At 47.3% G+C, this 20,105-nt stretch overlaps 1 protein-coding gene across 1 annotated transcript; it reads left to right on the top strand.

The window, feature by feature from the left end:
* Positions 1–957: 957 nt before the first annotated feature.
* DNASE1L3 (deoxyribonuclease 1L3) lies at positions 958–19,123 on the top strand. Its single transcript, XM_024556737.4, has 8 exons — positions 958–1,332; positions 5,983–6,071; positions 8,118–8,204; positions 8,801–8,913; positions 11,453–11,565; positions 14,613–14,770; positions 17,323–17,419; positions 17,719–19,123. The coding sequence occupies exons 1-8, from the start codon at positions 1,195–1,197 to the stop codon at positions 17,833–17,835; spliced, it is 912 nt and encodes a 303-aa protein (XP_024412505.2). The 5' UTR covers positions 958–1,194; the 3' UTR covers positions 17,836–19,123.
* Positions 19,124–20,105: the final 982 nt, after the last annotated feature.

The raw sequence follows: 20,105 nt of genomic DNA on the forward strand, positions 1-20,105 counted from the left end.
CTGGCTGGATGTACGTTGGCAATATACATACGTTCCCTGGGGCCACAGCCGTGTGCCCATCACTTCCTGAGGAGGTGGTCCAGCGATGCTAACACTAGTTTCAGGTTATGCTCATTATCTACTCCCTTTTTGTTCCCTTGTCTGAGTCGAGATTGTATTTTATTTTTTAATTGTTTATTTTTTGTTGTGTTTTTTTCCATGACCATTTACCCCCCTTGCCCCTCCTCCCCCCAGTACCCTCTTCACAGAAGAATTTTCTTTGCCAAAGTCTGCGAATCTTACCTGGATTTTTAACTCAATTGAACTTCATATTTCTTTTGCTTTTCTGATCTTCATATCTTCCTGCCCAGATCTCTAAAAGTCATTTTACTTGGGCTAAAATCCTACAATTATTGCAAAACCTTCCTTTCTCCAGCCCACAGGACTCTCACAAGCACTAAAATAATACTCAGTTGAATCATGGATCCCTCCAGGGGCTTTAACTGGCCCTTTGTCCTTAAAGTCCAAGGGCATTTCGTTGACCTATTCTAGCAGACCAGCACTTGTTCTCCCTGGCAACACACTGCTGGCATTTGGTGTGTTAAATCATACACAGTAAAATGGCCTTAAAAACCATGTTCTTCAAATTAGATTTGACCTTAATTACGCCCATCAGGGTGGTTACAGAATCAGAACCTGGGTGTGTCAAGGAGCAGCTGGCTGCCAAATCCCAGAGATGGCAGAAAACATAGCAGAATTTCCCACTGTCCCCGCCTCCCGGTCCCCCCCAAAGAAGACTCCTTCACCCCAGATACCCTCTGGGACCACTTCCAAGTTCATCAGTTTTCAGGAAAAGTTTCATTGCCTTTTACGACCACAGGAGAGAGGACCAGATGTCACAGCTGGCTCCTGATTGGGATAGGGATGACTTTGCAGGGGACGGTGCCTAAATTAGGCAGGCCAGTTTCCTCAGCAGAGTGACAGAAACAGGGGCTCCTAAAAGTCTGGCCCATTTCCTTAGGGAATGAAACCCATGTTCTTCAGTTCCTCAGAGAAGTGAAAGTAGCAGCAGGGAATCCAGTAATTCCTGTTATCTGTGGGCCTAATATATAAGTCAGCCGAGTGTGAGGAAGTGGCCTGAGGAGGCGGCTGGGAGCCCGCACTGCAAACAGTGCTGTCCTCACGCTGTGCACTGAATCCAGCAGCAGTGCCAGGATGTCTCGACTGCTGGCCGCCCTGCTCCTCCTCTTCTGCATCAACAGCGCCCTGGCCCTCAGGATCTGCTCCTTCAACGTGCGGTCCTTTGGGGAAACCAAGATGGAAAACCAGAAGGCCATGGATGTCGTTGTGAAGGTGAGTCCTTCCCCTGTCTGAAGGTTGGATGGACACCCCCTGCACCCTCTCTACTGCTTTCACACTTGAAGAGACTCAGGAGGAGCTGACCTAAAGTTAGTTCCTTGGGTGAAGGTGGCTTGGAATTTTGTAACAATTAGGGTAGCAATAATTATAATAGCCATTTCACCTCTCTGTCATCATCTTAAATAGGGACAATAACAGTAGCTCCTTGTAGAGCTGTTTCAAGGAACACATGAGCGGATATATGTAAAACTCATAAAATATAGTAGTACCTGGCTCACAGTAAGCGCAGGTAAGCATTGGCTACTACTATAATTTGGGGTTTTTTTATCCTCACCTGAGGGCATGCTCATTGATTTTAGAGAGACGGGGAAGGAGAGAGAGGGAGAGAAACATCCATCCGTTGCCCTCATACGTGCAGCAACCAGGGACCGAACCTGCAACCTAGGAATATACCGTAATTGAGAATCGAACCCACGACCTTACTCCAACCAACTGAGCCACACTGGCCAGAGCCTACTATAATTCTTATTACAACTTATTGAATCTGTGTCAGGCACCGTAAATACAGGATTTTATTTAATAACCCTTAGGAAAGAGGATACTAATCCCCATGAAGAGATGACGAGCCATGAAAGGTGAAGTAACATTGTATAGCTTGTGCGCGGGTGGGTGGGTGGGAGGCCCGCTCAGCCTGATCTCCTAACCTTCAATGAAGCGCAGATTTTTACTTGCTTTCCACCTTCCTTTCCTCCTTCTTGTCTTTCTTCCTCCTTCCTTCCTCCCTCCCTTCCTTCCTTTTTTCTTTCTCTCTCTTACTTTCTTTCCTTCCCTCATTCTTCTTTCTTCCTTTCTTTCTTGTGCTTTCTTTCTCGCTTCCTTTTTTCTCTCCCCTCCTCCTTCTTCCTCTCTTCCACCTTCCCTTCCCCCACCCCACCAACCTTTTCCCCAATCTTTTTCACCATTTAGATACTTTGGATAACATAACCAATACCTGGGAACTCTGCCCACACTCTTTACCCTACAGCAGCAATTTTCAACTGGTGTGCTGCGAGAATTTTAATTTATTTTTTAAAGATTTTGTTTATTTTAGAGAGAGGAGAAGGGAGGGAGACAGAGAGGGAGAGAAACATCAATGTGTGCTTGTTGAGGACCTGGTATGTGCCCTGACCAGGAATCGAACTGGTGACCTTCTGCTTTGCGGGATGACACCCAATCCACTGAGCCATGCTGGTCAGGGCTGCTGCAAGAATTTTTACAACATGTGATACCTGACAATTTAGTCAGGGGCACTGGCCTCTTTCCCCTTAGATTGTCAGATTAAAAAAAATGACAACAGCCAACACAACAATAGCCATCTGGTGTGAATGAATCAAAATTATACCTATTTTTTTTTTTGTCAGATTGGCAAAAAAATTTTTTTTGGTACGTTGCAGTATTTTAGTAATTAGTTTATCTGTGCCACGAGATGAAGAAGGTTGAAATTGCTGCCCTACAGGTTAATTTATTTTTGATGTTGGTTACTGAAACCTTTCCCAGGACTCTGATTGGATGTCACTTCCTTAGAAAACCCGGGAGGCACCATGGCACAGTGAGAATGCCGGGAGCCTGGGTTCAGATCCCACCTGGCAGCCGGGTGAGTGAGCTTGAGAAGTCCCTTCTGCTCCCTGAGCCTCTCATTAACATGGACCTGACACAACCTGTAGCACAGGTTGGCTGGGTGAAGTCAAGGTGAGTAAGGCAACAGGGCAGGTGATCACAAACACAGAGCTGCCGCTGCTGTTATTAGGCAAAATGGATTAGAGCGAGAGCTGGCATGTTCTGTGCCTCCTCAGATGCTCCTTTCAGACCTGCCTTGGGATGGTACCCAAGGCCTTCCGGATGTTATTTTTTAGCCAAGACAGCCATGCCAAGCTGTGAGAACCATGACTCCCTGGCTCAGCTGGAAACTCTGACATGCAAGGAAACTATTTTCCCCACCCCCTCATACAAAGGCACATGAAGCCTGGTTCCTGCTGAATTCCTCTCACCCTCCTCGCTTATTCCACCCAAGTAGTGTCACCACAGCGTTAGGGGGTTGACATTGTGTTCCTTGGTGATTCTACTGTGGGGGGCATACCACTGGCACCTTCCTTAAGCCGCTGTGTTTTAGAGGGCTGAGAGCCCATCACACCAACACTGAGCATGTCTGAGGCCTCTGACCTTCCCCGTCATTGCAAAACCACCCTGTAAACAGAGGCCATTGGAAAACAGAGCCACCCAGAGCACTCCAGTGAAACTCAAACCCAGGCACTCGGGTTAGTAGTATTTACAGGGTGCCTTGTCTGAGCACCTACCATAGGCCAGGAACTGTACACACCTATCTAATGCTGTGACGTAGGTGGTATTGACCTCACTTTATAACTGAGAAGACTGACCCTCAGAATGGTGAAGTGACTCATTCAGGCTTCCATAGCGTCCAACCATATACTCAACTGTACAAGTGCAAATGCCTCTTCCACTCTCTGCTACTGGGTTTACACGTCAGAGATGAGCCCAGCATCATCGTGCTTTTGTAGGGGAGGTTGGGGAGTGAGAGAGGCCTGCCTTCTCCATCTTGGGTTTGCGGGTAGCACCAAGGGCAATCCTACAGATGCCGAATCCTGCCTGGGAGAGGTTCCTTCTGTCTGTGACTTCTTCAGTTTGTGTCCTTTAGAGTAGAGCTTGTTCATCCAACCACCACTCTTTGACGGTAGCCACGTGCCAGACACCCCACGGCCCGGGAGTGAGATGGTGGATGTGGGAGGCACTGTCCACCCTTTCGCAAAGCTTACAGCACATGGTAACGTCACTTAGCAGTGCTGACTGTGTCCACAGCCTTTAATATGCTGTATCCAAGTGCAGCCTGACAACCCCTCCGATTAGCAGGCCCATTTTACAGATGAGGCAACTGGAGATCGGAGAGATGAAGTAAATTGCCCACGGTCATGGAGCAAGTATGGGAAAGAGTGAGGGTCATAATGGAAGCCTGACTGACCCTGTCTGGGCTCTTCCCCCGCATGCTGTGCTGCTTCCTGCTTAGAGGCATGAAAGAGGCTTTCACAGACTGCTCTTTGCCCCAGATTTTTCTAGACTTCTCTAGACTGGCCCTTCCCCTCTCCCCAGGCGCACTCACGAAATCCTCTGTTGGGATTCTCCCCGCTGGCCATGCAGTGCCCCTAATCACGCCCCCCGCCCCGAACACAGTCAGGAAAATCTCACTGAGCCTCAGATCTGGGAGGGCCTTTGGGGACCCTCCTCCTTGGGTCCTTCTCCTAGGGAAATGAAACCAGGGGAAACATTTTCCCCTGTCCTTTGGCCTGAAATTGGGGCAGAAAACAATGTGTCATGAATGAATTTGAAAACTGGATATTGGATATTTAACGTCTGTGGGGGAAACACAATGTAATATTAGGTTAAAAAAAACAAGACGAGAACTGTGCGATGAATATTGCCATTGTTTGCTGAGCATCTGCGCTGTGCGGTGGACTGGGCGGAGAATTTTATGTTCATTTTGTCATTTAATCCCCATGAGGGGCAATTGTCCCCGTTCACAGAAAAAGAATCTAGCAGTTCAGGGAGCTTAAGTGACTTGCTCAAGGTCACACCGCTGGTGAGTGATAGAGTCAAGACATGAAGCCAAGGCCATTTGACTCCAAGTCCATCCTTGGAACCAATGGGCAACTCATTTTGGTGATGCCAATTTTGTAAATATATATAAATATAGAAATCATATGGAAAAGGAGCTTCTCCTGAATTCTTACCTACTGAGCTCCTTCCCACCTTTCAGAGCCTTCGAATGCTCCCTCCTCCCTGGAGCTTTCCCTGATGTATGGGCAGAGGTAGTTAATTATGCCTCAACATTCCTGTAGCTGTGACTTTGTTTAGCACAAATTTCATTTCCCTCTCATTGTAGCTAGTTCTTTCCACTTGTTTCTCTCACTGGACTATGAGTCTTTCAGGGCAGGGGTTGTATTTTAATAGTTTAGCATGGTGGACTTTACAGTTACACAGACCTGAGTTCAAATCCTGCTCTACCACCTGTACTGGCTGAGTGCCTTTCAGCTAGTCACTCAGTCACTCTGATACTGTTTTTCTCCTGTTCTTAATAAGCTGGTAATCATAGTCATCTCATAGGGCTGGTGAGGCACAGCTCAGGCTCACAGTAAATGTCAACTCTTATAATTATTGTCATGGTAATTATACCTCAGTATCCAGCCTGGTACTTTTCATTTACTAAGGGCTTAATAAACATTTATTATTGTTGTCGTTTTGTCGTTGTTGTTGTTATTATTATCTGTATTCCAGCAAAGCCAAGAGGTAGGAAGTTCTGAGCGTGATCGTGGGCTCTAGATTGGATTGCGTAGGTTCACATCACTGCCTCAGCCATTTGCTAGCTGGGTGATTTTAGGTAATTTACTCGCCTTTCTGGAACCTCAGGCTCTTTGTCTTTAAAACGGACGTACTAATAGTATCTACCTCATGGAACCCTTCACTTATTTTAGGCAAGAAATTAATTAGTTTAGCAAAGCACCCAATTTGATAGTTAAAAAATAGTAAGTGCACCAAGAAAGGTTTTTTGTTATTTGTAGTAAATGCCTCCAGACACCTGGGAATTCTTTCTTGCAGGTCATCAAACGCTGTGACATCATACTCGTGATGGAAATCAAGGACAGCTACAACTCAATCTGTCCCAGCCTGATGGAGAAGCTGAACGGGTAAAGATGGGGCCCCATAACCTCTGTGGGTTCAAGGTCAAGGTCAAGGACACCTGAAAAGCCCCAGGGAACTGAACTTAGTGTGAGAGGAGGCACTCACCCTGACCGCCAGTTCACGTGGCCAACACTGCCTGGGCTTCCAACTCCATTAGCCACAGTCCTGAGAACTTCTCAACCAGCTAGCTTTAATATAATAAAGCAAAATAAGGGAAACAGGTAAGGAGCCAGGACAGAGAGAGAAATGAAAGAAAGAAACAAAAGGCTGAGGTGAGAAGTACTGTTACAATGAAAGACTGAGTGCCAGTAGGAAATCATGCTATGCCCACAAGCTGGAATTTTATGCAGCCAATATATATCATTTACATCAATATACATCATCAACAGATGTACAGTGTATATCTGTTTACTACAGAATAGGCTAAATCTAAATAGTCCAGCTTGGAAAGATGGCTGCAAGTGAAAAAAAGTTCGGAACTGTAGGTAGAGTAATCCACTTTAGTAACACATCACATTATACAGGAATAAGAGTGTGTTTGAGTTCGCATGGTCATAGAAGAAAGACTGGGAGGACATGCTCCAAACTGTTAATAGTGGTTACTTTTGGGGGCTGAGGAGCTGTGCTTGGAGGACTATTGTGTAGGGTGTCAGTGAAGGAATGGGGAACATTTGCATTTTATTTATATACTTCTGCATGATTTGAATATTTTACAAAAGTCTGAATTGATTTAACAAGTTAAAAATTATTAAAAAAATAGTGTCCTCAAGTAGTTTTAAACAACATTGAATTATATTTATGATTCAATTCTTTCTCAAGGAATAATCATGTCTGACTCCACAGCCAGCGCTCCATTCTGAGCCCCCTAGGTTGTCCTTGGAGTGCTCTGGGCAGTTTTCAGAGGTTTGGGGGCTGAGAGGTCGGGTGTCTCAGGCATCTCCCCCCGAGGTCCGGAACGAGTCTCCCCACCTCCAGTGGTCTCAATTTCCCCCCAACCTCCCTAGACTGTCCTATGGACCCAGGGCAGAGCCAGGCCGCTTTGTCCCCTTATCCGCCATTAGCCAGGAGGGACCTTAGTCACTTCACAGCTAAGCTGTTGCTAACAGACTGCAAACCAGGACTTGGAAAGCCAGAATTAGGAAAGGGCCAGCCTTCCCAAACTGGAAGCCCAGAGGAATCCATTGTCCACACTCTTGGGACCCAGTGGCCCATCTGCCTTAGAATATGCAGCTAAAGCCCCAGGAATCTAAATTGGCCCCTAAAGAGTCCTGCTTTTTCCAGCTGAACCTGAGACTACGCTTTGCCTTAGACGTGCCCTAGATTTCTCTGTGAGCAGGTGGAGTAAAACCAGGTCAGGCTCTGCCCAGGGTGAAGTTATCAGCTGGTTTGGCAAACACACTGAGAATCAAGTTCCTCTGGGATAGGGGAGGGTTAGAGTCCATGGGACTTCACGGCTGTATCCCCAGAGCATAAACAATAGCTGATTTGAGATTATAGTTCTGGGCTTGTAAGAAAATGCCTGGGGGGTTTCAGAGCAGGAGAGAACGTCCAATAAAAATGTTACTAGGAGTGATGTGCTTAGGAGTGCTGCATGGATGGGGTGACCTCATAAGGATGCTCCACCAGGAAGTGTGAGCTGCAGCCCCAGCCATGGGCCAGAGTGGGGTTTCGGACTGATTCTGGCCTGAAGCTTCTCTGGTCTCAGTGGTGTCCCACAGGTACAGGCCAAAATATGTGGCATGTAGCAATGTGGATTTGGAGGTGTGTGGGATCTGGATTCAAATCCCAGCTTTGTACTTGCAAACGATGAAAATGGGATAACGATAGTACCCACGTCTAAGGACAAAAAATAATGGCTGTGAAGATCCTGGCAGATGTCACATTTCCAATCATTGGTGGCCCTGTTTATTAGACCCAAAGGTTATTAAAAAATGGTAGCCCTTTTTAGTGATGCCATTGGAGATAGGGAGGCAGCTTGGAGAGAGGGGAACCTCTGCAGTAGGGTAATGCTCTTCTTTTAAGAGGCAATGTCAAATCTTTATGTTCTCTAGAAATTCAAGAGGCACAACATACAACTATGTGATTAGCTCTCGGCTTGGAAGAAAGACGTATAAAGAACAGTATGCCTTTCTCTACAAGTAAGTATAATCTGTGCTTCCTAGAACATGGTTCACTTAAAAACGATAGCTATGAATTGAATCGAAATGCATATCTTTTCTTCAAAACCAAATTTCGATCTCTAACTAGTTCTCAATATTGAACAAAATAATTGCTGTTGAAACTGAGACTGGGGCAAAGTATCAACTCTTCACAACGGAAAACACGAGCAGCTTCCTAATACCTAATTTGTTGGTTGACTTAGTGGCTGCCTGGTCAAGGGGTCCAGGACTTCTTTATTCTTTGTAGTCAAGTCCTGGTCCAGGGATGGAAACCTGAGTTGCCCAGCACAGGTCACTCCAGAACTTCATGTTCTCTTCTTCCTACTAGTCATTTGTTTTAAGAGTGAATATTAACTTGTGGGTACCTCAGATAACTAGTGCTGCTCAGACCCTCGGCTCCCAAAGGGCCCTGGCCATTGAGGAGGGTTAACTGAACCTTGTTCTCGGGCAAAAGATGCATCCAAGCTCTTGAGCTGGGTTGGAAGGCAAATGAGGCCATGGGAACCTATGTCATTGGTTCTTGAAAGAAGAAGAAAGCTGACTCAGCTGGGAGGGCTCCCTTTTTTCTCTTCTAGGGAAAAGTTGGTTTCTGTGAAGAAAAGCTACCTCTACCATGACTATCAGGCTGGAGATGCAGATGTATTTTCCAGGGAGCCCTTTGTGGTCTGGTTCCAGTCACCCCACACTGGTGAGACCCACATGCCCCTCTTGTCCACGATCTCCCCAGTGAGCCCACGAATGGGCAGCAGCCCTGAGTGTGAGCTGCGATCCAGGGTTTATGCAGTATCTTTAGGGAGGCCTGAGGCTTGATGGAGAAGGCCACTGAGAACTTCTAATACCAGAATGTAGAGGATGCAGTATGGCCTGATGGCACCAGGCTGGCTTCTCAGAAAGCCATGACTCAAGACCTCCCCAGCCTGGCACCTACCTTCTGGAATCAATGGTAATTCTGTTATCTTTGGAGCATATAGTCTGAGAGAAATTATTTACCACAATTCTTCAGTCCCAATCAAATATAACTATTTCTTCATTTTAAAAAACCCCAGTGATGGTCAGCAAAGGTGAACCCCCCAACATAGGGTCTCATTCTCCCTCCAGTAACTTACATATAAGTCTCCTCCACAGACTGGGGTTAGAGAGGAAATCCAAACGATTGAACCTGGAACTCTAATAACAATTGTACTTGTATTAGCCACCAACAGTTATTGATTACTGAGTAGTGCCAGGCTTCTATATTCCTCGCCATGACCCTACAACACAAGAATTATGATTATCTATCCCCACTTTACAGTTTAGGAAACTGAGGTTCAAAAAGGTGGCGTCACTGGTCCAAGTTCACCCAGCAGCTATTGAAGTGGACAAGCCAGAGTTGGTACCCAAGCCACCACCTCAGGAGCTCATGTTCTTAACCACTATGCGACACTCAGTGGGAAGTCAAGAGTAAATTTGGTTTGCCGTCTGGGGCTGTGTAGAATCAAATCTATTTTCAGTTCCCACTGCATGTCGGGCTCTGTTCTGGGCACTGGACAAGACAGACACGGCTGCTGTCCTCATGAAGCTATGATTTAGTAGGGGAGGCAGATAATGACCAAATACGTGCAAAGCTATACACGTGTACATCTGTAACTACAAGTATGAACACCCTCAGCTAGTTCTGCCCTGGGTTAATTACCTCAGAGACAGAGTGCTGATGAACATAGGAGAATAGGACAATTACCAGTAGGAAAAGAGAGGGAGGTGGGGGCTATTGAGGGCAAGATATGCCCTTCAGAGAGCACGGGCAATAATCCTCTTTGTCACGCACGCAATTCACACCTGGCTGACCAGGGCAGCGTTCAGAGTGCCCCCGCACTCCCTTAATGATTGTTTCTTCTCCAAGAGAGTCCTCAGCTTATGTGAATTGCTACCAAACCTATTCGTATTGAGCTTCCACACTTCCACTCTTCTCTACCCCTCCCTCTCTCCTTTGGGATGATACCTCAGCCACGTCCTGTTTACTTTTCTCTCTTGTTTGAGGAAAGCTCCTTATGTCCTCTGTATCTAGGATTAAAGATGAAGGAGTTAGCTATTTATATATTTTTTGTTCATTCATTCATTCAGTCAGTCAGTCAACAAACATTTTTTAGCATCTCCAGTGTGTCAGGTACTGTGCTAGATACTGGAGCCAAGAGGGTGAATGGGACTGATAAGCCTGCCCTCACAATGCAGGGTTCTACTGGGCAAAACAAAGAAGTAAAACAATTTCAGAGCATGAAGGAAATAAGCAATATGCATTGACTAGCGGGGTGAGGGGCCCACATTAAATGGGGGTGGGGGGAGGCCAGGGATGGCTCCTGGGAGGTGACATGAGGCTGTGACCTGAAGAAACCAAGTCAGAAAGAACTGGGGAAAGGGCATTCTAGAGGGAGGGTACAGTAAGCACACAGATTCAGAGGTGGGAAGGGGTTGGGAGCGTAGAGGAACCAAAAAGAAGACCGGGGGTGGGGGGAGTGGAGTAGGGGCATGAGGAGGAGAGTGGAAAATGAGTTTTCTGGATCCGTGTCCTGGAGACAGACTGCCAGAAGCCTGAGTCCTGGCTCCCCACTGTGTGACACCCAACAGCACCCAGCTCCTGAGTGGGAGTGGGGAGCCAGGCACAGAGTGAGGGAAAACAGGAGGAGGAGGCGTGCAGAACGCCACAGCTGCTGCTATTAGCAAGTGGGCGAGGCCCGGTACTGTAGCTCGCCCACGTGGCCTGCTGGGCCTGCTGAGGGAGGCTTTTAAATTCCACAAAATCCACTTTATTTTTTTGAAATAACTTTTTGGGGGGTTTGCTTCCCTAATTACGAAAGGAGTATAAACTGACATGTTTCAATTTTTTTTTATTAGAAAAGTACTTTTTTCCTTAGTACAAAAACCAAACAGCTTTTTAAAAAAGAATAGAAAATAGTTTTTCAAAAAATGAGAAAATAGAAACGCCCACAATGCCAGCAAGGAACACCGTCTGCCAGCTTTTCCTTAGCCATGAACGGCGAATGGGAGGAAAGAGGCATTCAGGTACTGAAAATAGCTGCCTCGTGATCCTAAGATCATTCAAATCTCAGCCACTGGCTGGACCCTCTAGAAACAGGGGGGACCCAAATGACACAGTCCATGCCTTCTGGGAGGCCAGCCTGTTTGCTTCGAGCAGTGTTCCTGGAACACTGCCAGGGAAAGTGTGTGACCTCTGCCTCTTTCCTGTTCCTCAGTTGTCAAGGACTTCGTGATTATCCCCCTGCACACCACCCCCGAGACATCCGTTAAAGAGATTGATGAGCTGGCCGATGTCTACATGGATGTGAAACATCGTTGGAAGGCAGAGGTGATGACCCTCTGTGTCCGTTGAATTCCCCTCCAGCCGGGGCAGAACCTGGCCCTTGAGAGGGGTGAAGGACTTCCCGGGAGGGTGAGGGGGACAGAGCATGTGCAGACACCACCACTTTTGAGCCTCATTTTAGGCCCTCCCTCATCCCTAAATATCCTTCTCGTTAAATCTGCCTGGGCACCATCCACGTGGGTCTTGGGAATTCACACCCCACTGCACTAACGATCGCTGCCAGCATTCACGGAGGGGAGAGCTGGTGCCAGGCACTGGGCTGAGGCTGGACTGGACAAGTTTATTACATCCTCCCGACAACCCACGAGGCAGCTACTTTTATCACCCTCACTTTGCAGTTGAGAACAGTGACACACGAGGAGGTCAGAAGTCTTTCAGAGACAAGTGACAGAATCTCACACTGGCTTCAAAAAGGAGAAGTTTATTGGTTCTTGTAACTGAAATGTCCAGGAGCAGTTCGGGCACAGCTGGTCCAGGGCTCAGAGTTATCTGGGCCACCTCTTGGCCCTCCTTTCCTTTGAGTGGGCTCCATTTTCAGGCTGGCTCTACCCTTGGGGTGGGAAGATGGCCACCAGCAGCTTCTAGACCAAATGACCAATTTTCTTTCCACAACGCAACAAATACCCTGGGGTTGAGTTTTACTAGCGCTGATTGGAGCACTTGTCCATCCTGAAATAACCGCTGTGATCACGAGGTTGAGATGCTCCGATTGGCTAAAGCTATGTCTGATCCCCTCCCCCAGCCCCCCTGGACTGAGGGGAGGAGGGTGTTGGTTTCCCAAACTAAACTTGCTCTTCCCACAGAAGGGGGTACATCTACCATCCCTTCCGCTTCAACTATTTCCTCATCTGGAAAACAGGGATGCCCCCGCCCGTGGCTGCGCAGGTCTGTGGCAGTGCTTGGCTGGTATTTCCGTGCTCGGGAGCAGCGGCCCCAACCCTTCTGGCACCAGGGACTGGTTTTGTGGGAGACAGTTTTCCACCGTTTGGGGAATGGGGGTTGGACAGGAAGCAGAGCTCAGGCGGTAATGCCAACCTTCGCTGCTTGCCAGTGCTCACCTCCTGCTGTGCGGCCCTGTTCCTAAACAGGCCTCAGACAAGTACCTGTCCACAGGCCCCCCGGGTTGGGGACCCCTGCTCTAGAGGGCTCCTCTGCATTCTCCTTTTCTCCTTTCGGGGTGTTACTCCAGTGATTCCTCCGTCCTCCTTCTCAGTTCCACTGCTGAAAGCGCAAAACGAGTCAAGTGAAGTGTGGACTGAGAGCCGGGGTGTGGAGAGCACAGGGGGTGTGTTTCACTGCTTATTTGGAAAGATCAGATCAAGAGAAAGGCTCATTCGTTCATTCCTTATATTGTGAATTAATTCATTTATTCAACAAGAATTCATTTAGAATCTGTTAAGTGTTGGATACTGGGAAGGCATCAGTGGCACAAAAATGAACAAGAGTGGAAATTCGTGCTAAGAGGCCTTCGGTGAGGCAGATCAGGGTTCCATGCTTGACCCGACCACTTGAACCTCCCAGCTGGGTGGTGCAGGGCAGACCCTCCCGCCACTGTTTCTACAGGGGCTAAGTGTCCTTCTACCTCCTACTGTTCGTGATACTGAAACTATAAAACACTTAATGCTGGACTTGGCACACAATGAATGCTCAGCAAATCATGCTTTATAAAAAGATTTTATTTATTCATATTTAGAGAGAGAGGAAGGGAGGGAGAAAGAAAGGAAGAGAAACATTGATCAACATCAATCAGCTGCTTCTCGTGTGGCCCCAACTGGGGGCCAAACCCACAACCCAGGCATGTGCCCTGATCGGGAATCACACCAGCCACCTTTCACTCTGTGGGATGATGCCCGGCCAACTGAGGCACACCAGTCAGGGCTAAATTGTGCCTATATTCACAGAAGCTGGTAGTCTCTAGGGTTAAGGATGACATCCTGTCCTCTACTACGCCCATCAATGTCAGGGAAAACCATGATCACTGAGGTCAAAATAAAATGTTTTCAAAGAAAACTCCAAAGTCAGCAACAGCCCCAAACAAGAGCACAAACAAGGAAATCTGGCACTTCCTCTGGGTTGAGGAATATTAAAGTTCTGTTCCAAGAGCCCTGCAGAGAAAAACACTTCCAAGATAAAATGGTTCTGTTGGTGACCTAAGGTTTTTCCTACTTCCTCAACAGACAATTTCTACAGGAATAAATCCCCAACTTCAAGATAATAGGAGGGAGAGAGAGAGAGCTGTGCCAAAGCTGTGAGATACACCACCCAAGTTCATTTTTCCTGCTTGGAAACAAAAGGTGTTGATTCATTCATATGTTTGAGCCAGAGACAAAAGATGCGAGGGAATAAATTAGCTGGCTTCTTTCATCCCCATCTGCCTCTGCATGCTGATTATAGAGACAGGGTGACTAAAAACAGGAGGGGACAGCTACAGCAAACACCCCCCTTCCCATTAGATACACCCTCCTTTGTACACACTCACCCGTCAAATACTCATCAGAACTGTGACTCAATTTTAAACCATGGCTGTTTCTTTTAAAAAGCAAAAAGAAATTAAGAAAGACCTTATGTTAGTTTGCTAGGGCTGCCATAGCAAAATGCCAAAGACTAGGTGGCTGAAGCAACACAAACTTATTTCCTCACATTTCTGGGGGCTGCATGTTCCAGAGTAAGGTGTCAGCAGGGTTGGTTTCTCCTGAGGTCTCTCCCCTTCCTTGGTCTTCCCCCTGTCTCTCTCTGTATCCTAATCTCTTCTTTTTGAGGACACCAAGTTATATTGGATTAGGGCCCACCCACAACATCTCATTTTTATCTTAATTACCTCTTTAAAGGTCCTCTTTCCAAATTCAGTCACATTCTAAGGTACTGGGTTTAGGACTTCAAAATGTGAATTTGGGGAAGAAACACAGTTTAGCCCATAACAGAACCTATCATTTACTGGGCATGGGAGATGCAGTCATTGCCAGCAGTTATGAGCGCAAGACTTTGGCAACAATGCCCACCAGGCGACTGATGCTCCAAATCATGTCTTTCAGAATTTCATTTTCATGGGTGACTTCAACGCAGGCTGCAACTATGTCTCCAAGAAGGCCTGGAATAACATCCGCCTGAGGACCGACCCCAAGTTCATTTGGCTGATCGGGGACCAAGAGGACACCACTGTCAAGATGAGCACCAACTGTGCATATGACAGGTGGGAGGCATCTGCCTGACGCTGGTAGCCCATGCCATGCTTAGTCTGCATCAGAAAAGGCACCCCTCTGGTCAAATGAGAAAGTTGGGCTGGAGAACAGTCGGAGTTCAGACCTCTCCGCCTAGTGCTTTGTGCAGGACAACACTGCATGGACCGGGCTCTGTAGTGCAGCAGCGCAATCGTGGCCTTCGGTGTCAGACACGCCGGGTCCAAATCCTGGCTCTAACCCTTAATGTCTGTGACCAAGAGACATGTGCCTCTGTTTTCTCACTTATAAAATGGGGATTATAGTAGGGCTTCACTCATGAACATATGATGAGAATTAAATGGAGTATGTAAATCTTATAACACAATGCCTGCCATGTAAGAGCTCAGTACATTCATTGCTGTTAATTATTCCATCACAAAGACATGCCGTAGTTTACTCACTCATTCCCCTGTCATTGGGCATTAGGGTTGGGCACTGAGATACTACGTTACTGAGGGTTAGTTATTTAAACATTTCTGGTTCTATATGTGCATTGTATGCATATTCTTATGATTTCCTAAGGTTAAACTCTAAAAATGAGACCAGTTAAAGCAAGGGTTGTTTACATTTCTAAAGCATTTGCTGCACTTTCTTAAATGCAAATACATACATTTAAATAATAGCATGCTCTTGTATTTGTAAAATCTCTTGAGGATTTTCAATCAGCTTTCATTTTTGCTTCTTAAGTCGGGAGGGAGGTGGGGAGAGCGCCTGAAGCCTGTGAATGCTCGTGACCTGGCCATTCATAGCAGAGACCACAGGCAGGGAATCCCCTCGGAGCTCCCGTTCCCAGGGCTCAGCCTGCCGCAGAGGAGGCACGAGAAGGCCATCTGCAAGACGACAGTTCTTACTTCTCTAGTTTGTGGTCTGGCCTCCATTTTCATCCCATGACCTCCTTTGTTCCTCTTGGCGCTTTCAGGGCTCGTATGTCCATTGCGGAAATCACCAGCCCAGCTCTAGAAAGTGGAAACAGCCCCAGCATTGGGGAAGGCAGAGTCAAGGTGGGAAGTTCCAGGAGCCTGAGTTCCCTGCCACCTCCCTCCATTTCGAGGGGCTGCTAGGAAAGCACTTGCCAGTTGTATTGCCTTGGGCAGGTCAAGTCCCTTCTGGGGCCCCACTCTTCTCCCCTGGCCAACAAGAGGGAACTGCTTGCAAATACTGAAGCAGAAGCCCAGTGAATCCCAAGGGTAGGTGTTCACATAGGTTAGGTGGGGTAGGCAGACAGGTTTAAAAAAGGTGTTTACTAGAACCCCAGTGTTATACACATGTATGCCAAAGGATGGCAGGATGACCTGTGGTTTTTTTAAAGCTTAATTTATTATTTTGCTACTCTCAATTTTCTATGTTTTCCTTAATAGCATATATCTTTTGTGGTTTTTAAAAAGGCATATAAATATTTAATGAAGGGAGTAAGATGAAATGGACTCAATGCCAGTCTTTGTTCTGTATTCAAATATCTCTTGAACACTGCCCATGCGCTGAGCTGGGGGGGAGAGATTAGAACCATCAGCTGGCCTGCCCACGCACACACCTGGCAGTCAGAAAAGGGGGAGCCTTAACTCTGTCCTTCTTGACTCTCTGGATCTGAAAGGATGGCTTTAAGAAATCTCCGATCGCACGTGAAGAGTATACTTGTGGAGCGAATTCAGAGTTAACCATGTGATGTTGTTAACCAGCCCAGGAAGCCTGCCAGCCAGGCAGAGCAGGGAAAGCTCAGTGGATGGTCATGACCTGGCAGTCTGCCTCAGCCTGTCGTTCTTCAGTCAGTCGTGGGGGCCACATAGACCCCAACTACATCACCCCACTTGGTGTCCATTAAAGTATGTACCCATGTTTCTGAAACTCAGCAAACTACCACACACCCATTTTTTGTCATCGCTGCAAAGCAACTGTGCTATGGTTTTTCTCCATATTAGTCATTACTTTCATTCATTTCTTGCTGAAATTAATTTTAAAGGAAACTTCATAGTACTATAATAAGAAAACAGCATCATTTACCACTAATTGAAAATAACTGTAAAAATAACCCCAGTGAAAACCAAACAATGTAAATTCTGCCTTAATTCTCTTGCTTCTAGAATGTTTGGCAGTTGCAACCTGCTCTCTCTCTCTCGGTCAGAATGGGAGCCTAGGGAGTTTTAAAGATAAGCCAGCACCTTCCTCCACAGTTGAATCAGGAAAAGTGAAAATAACTGCACAGGAAATAGTAATCTTAGGACACAAGATATTGCTCTGTGGTGCGATGTCCATGTGTCACACAAAGGCTTCTCTTCCGCCACCAGGGACACCTGCCCACACAGGGACTCACTGTCCTGGTGCCCACAGGGCCACAGCAGGAGCTGATCCGATTTCCCAGTCTTAGGCAGTGTCCTAAGGGTCACAAGCTAAACCAGGTCTGGGCCTTGAGCACCACATGAAAGGTCCAGGCTGCTCAGTCAATTTCAGATGTCAAACACGGACCTTGGTTCGATCTCAGAAACCAACAGAGAGGCTTAACATGACTATCTTCCCTCCTCTTCTGTAGGATTGTGCTGAGAGGACAAGAGATCGTCAGCTCTGTTGTTCCCAAATCAAATGGCATCTTTGACTTCCAGAAAGCTTATAAGTTAACTGAAGAGGAGGTATGGCTGCCATCTTGTCTTTCTGTGCCACTATCCTGGGACGATGGGTAGTGTTACCCTTTAAGCCCACTACTGGAGACGCAACATTGGACCATTGGGTCTTGAGTCTCAATGGCTATGATTCTGTGATTTGAGGACCTGCTTACATTTCTAACTGAGCTGGTTCAAGGACGTTGCTCACCAGTGTGTGTTCTTTTGTGACTGTGGGCATTTCATCTTCTCTTCTGGAACCTGAATTTGCTCATCACTAAAATGAGAGTGTTTTCTAATTCTCAAATTTATCTCTTTTATCCTTACAGGCCCTGGCAGTCAGTGACCACTTTCCAGTTGAATTTAAACTACAATCTTCAAAAGTCTTCACCAACAGCAAAAAATCTGTCTCTTCAAGGAAGAAAAGCAAGGCCCGCCGCTCCTAGATACAAGGGCACCATTTTATTAACCATTCTTGCCTCTAAATAAAATAGCTCTAACAGGTTTGAACTGCTCCCTGCAACCAGGAAACAAGAGTGGTTCCACCGCTTTCATTTTTCAACTTGAGCCAAATTGGGAGAGCCTTCTATTATCCCACCCAGGCTTGTACCTCCCCTGAGACTCCCAAAAGGAAACTGGGGGCTTTTGCAGTCCAAAAAGAGGGTCTTCACATCCTGAGCTAGAGGCCCATCCGCTGTCACAGCCAAAGCTCAGCGACCGTGGAGAAGCTGCGGGAGAAGGAAGAACATCAGTTTTCAGTCTTCACGAGGGATCGTGTTCCATGGGAAATGACCAGAAATGCCAAGGCCCCAACAGAACCCCATAATTTGGGCCATTTACTGTTTGGGGACCCTGGCCCTGTTGTCTGAGGTCATGCCACCGTCACGTCTCACAGGGAGGAAGGATGAAGGCCTCTCCCACCTGGTCTCCTGCCTCTGAATTGTCCTTCAACTCAGCCAGCCCAGGAACCCTCCAGTGCCATTCTTTGAAATTTAATTATGACCACAGGCCACCCTCATTCCTACCCCTGCTTATAAATCCCATCACCATGTGGAGAGAGCCCAGAGATTTTGCATACCGGCCAAGGTCTCTATATGAGGCATATCATGTTAGACTCACCCTCATCCCACCTTGCCCTTTATGCCCAGCAGGACTGCCTCTTACCTGCACCCACATGCCCTGGCCCATCCACGAGCCTGGGCTAGGTGCCCCAGCCCCCGTGTATGCCATACCTCTATTGTAATATTCACCACATTGCATTTGACAGCAAGGCCATTGTCAGGGCTCCTGGGGGGACATTGTGGATCAAAGACCCAGTTGGCTGGCAAGGAACCGAGGATTTTATTGTATTTCTGCAACCAAAGAGAGGCAGAGGGGTCTAGCAGCGTGGCAACATGTTACCTGTGTCCTGTATGGTGACCACTTCTGTTTGGTTTTCCTTAGATTATTTCTTTGTTCAAGCAGTACGTGAACACGGCTAACTACGCGAGCAGCACCAGAGAATAAGCAGGGACAAGGAACTCCGCACCCCGACCCCAGCCCTTCTCTCTTGTCTCAGAAGCAACCCTTCTTCCCAGCTTACACGTTCTTCCCGATTCTGTACATAAATAAGCACCATATGTAACCTTGAAAAATATAGAAAATAGCATACTATGAGCATGTTTCCGCTCTTTGCTTATTTCCTTTAATATGTAAGGGACAACATGGCTTTTTAAATAAAAATATTGACCATAAGCTTGATTTTTTGAAATTTGGTAACATCTGAGGGAATAAAATCAACAGGCCCAGCCTAAGTGGGGAAAACCATTTTGCCCAGGCATCCAATTAACCTCAGAGGTCTTGTTGGCCCAGGCTGGGGAGGTGGCAAAGCTGTAAAGCTTCTGTCACCCCCTCTTCAGAGAAGGGCTGTCCCAGAAAACGTCCAACTTCCAAGGTCCAAAACAGCAAGCAGGCAGTTCACACATGAACTTCTTTTGGAGGAGAGGTCATCCTCGTGCCCCAAAGGCCAGCAGCATGGTTGGGACAAGAGTCCTGTGCTGGGTGGTAGGGGACGGGGCGGGGGCAAGGGAAGTAGACTGGGCACTAAGTGAGCTTGTCCATGACTCTGACCTGGTCCTGCCACCCTACGGCCTCCTCGCTGACAAGACATCCCTCTGTCCTTGCACAGAGGAGGTCACCTGAGCCGTGGGCATTTGCTGGGCAAGAGGCAACAGAGTGGGGCTTCTTCTCACTGGCAACAGCTAAAGAAGCAGCAAACACCCTCCGGTCGCCCGGGACCACCTGGCCTGGATGGAGCTCCCATGGCCCTTTGGGGAGTGCACGCTGGTCGTATGCACTCTTTCAACTTTGGCTTTGTTCAGAGGGTTTGAAACCTGTGTGCACCAGATCTCAGGGCACCTGTTGCCATGCTGGAGCTCGGGCCCCAGCTCCCTCCCCCGCCCTGCACACACAGTCTGTCTCAGGAGGTCTGGGTCACAGCCCAGGAACCTGCATATTTAACAAGGTCCCAGGTAACTGGGGCCAGATTTTTCTTTCATTAATTATTTATTGTGGACCAGATTTTAAACTCTCTCTCCTGGTCCTCCTTAGTGAGAAGAGGTACAGAGCATGGTGTAGGGGAGAGGCTCACTTTGGAGCCATACTCTGCACCACCCACTAGCTGTGGGACATGGAGCAGGTCACTTACCTTCAGTTTCCTTATGTGTAAAATGGGGAT

This window comes from Desmodus rotundus, chromosome 8 (genome assembly GCF_022682495.2).
Source record: "Desmodus rotundus isolate HL8 chromosome 8, HLdesRot8A.1, whole genome shotgun sequence".
Lineage (NCBI taxonomy): Eukaryota > Metazoa > Chordata > Mammalia > Chiroptera > Phyllostomidae > Desmodus > Desmodus rotundus.

What these genes read in the sequence shown, in the direction of transcription:
- DNASE1L3 (XM_024556737.4), top strand. Translation starts at nt 1,195, where the DNA reads ATGTCTCGACTGCTGGCCGCCCTGCTCCTCCTCTTCTGCATCAACAGC. An exon ending in CCATGGATGTCGTTGTGAAG is followed by an intron (nt 1,333 to 5,982) that starts GTGAGTCCTTCC and finishes TCTTTCTTGCAG; the next exon opens with GTCATCAAACGCTGTGACAT. An exon ending in GTTCCAGTCACCCCACACTG is followed by an intron (nt 8,914 to 11,452) that starts GTGAGACCCACA and finishes CCTGTTCCTCAG; the next exon opens with TTGTCAAGGACTTCGTGATT.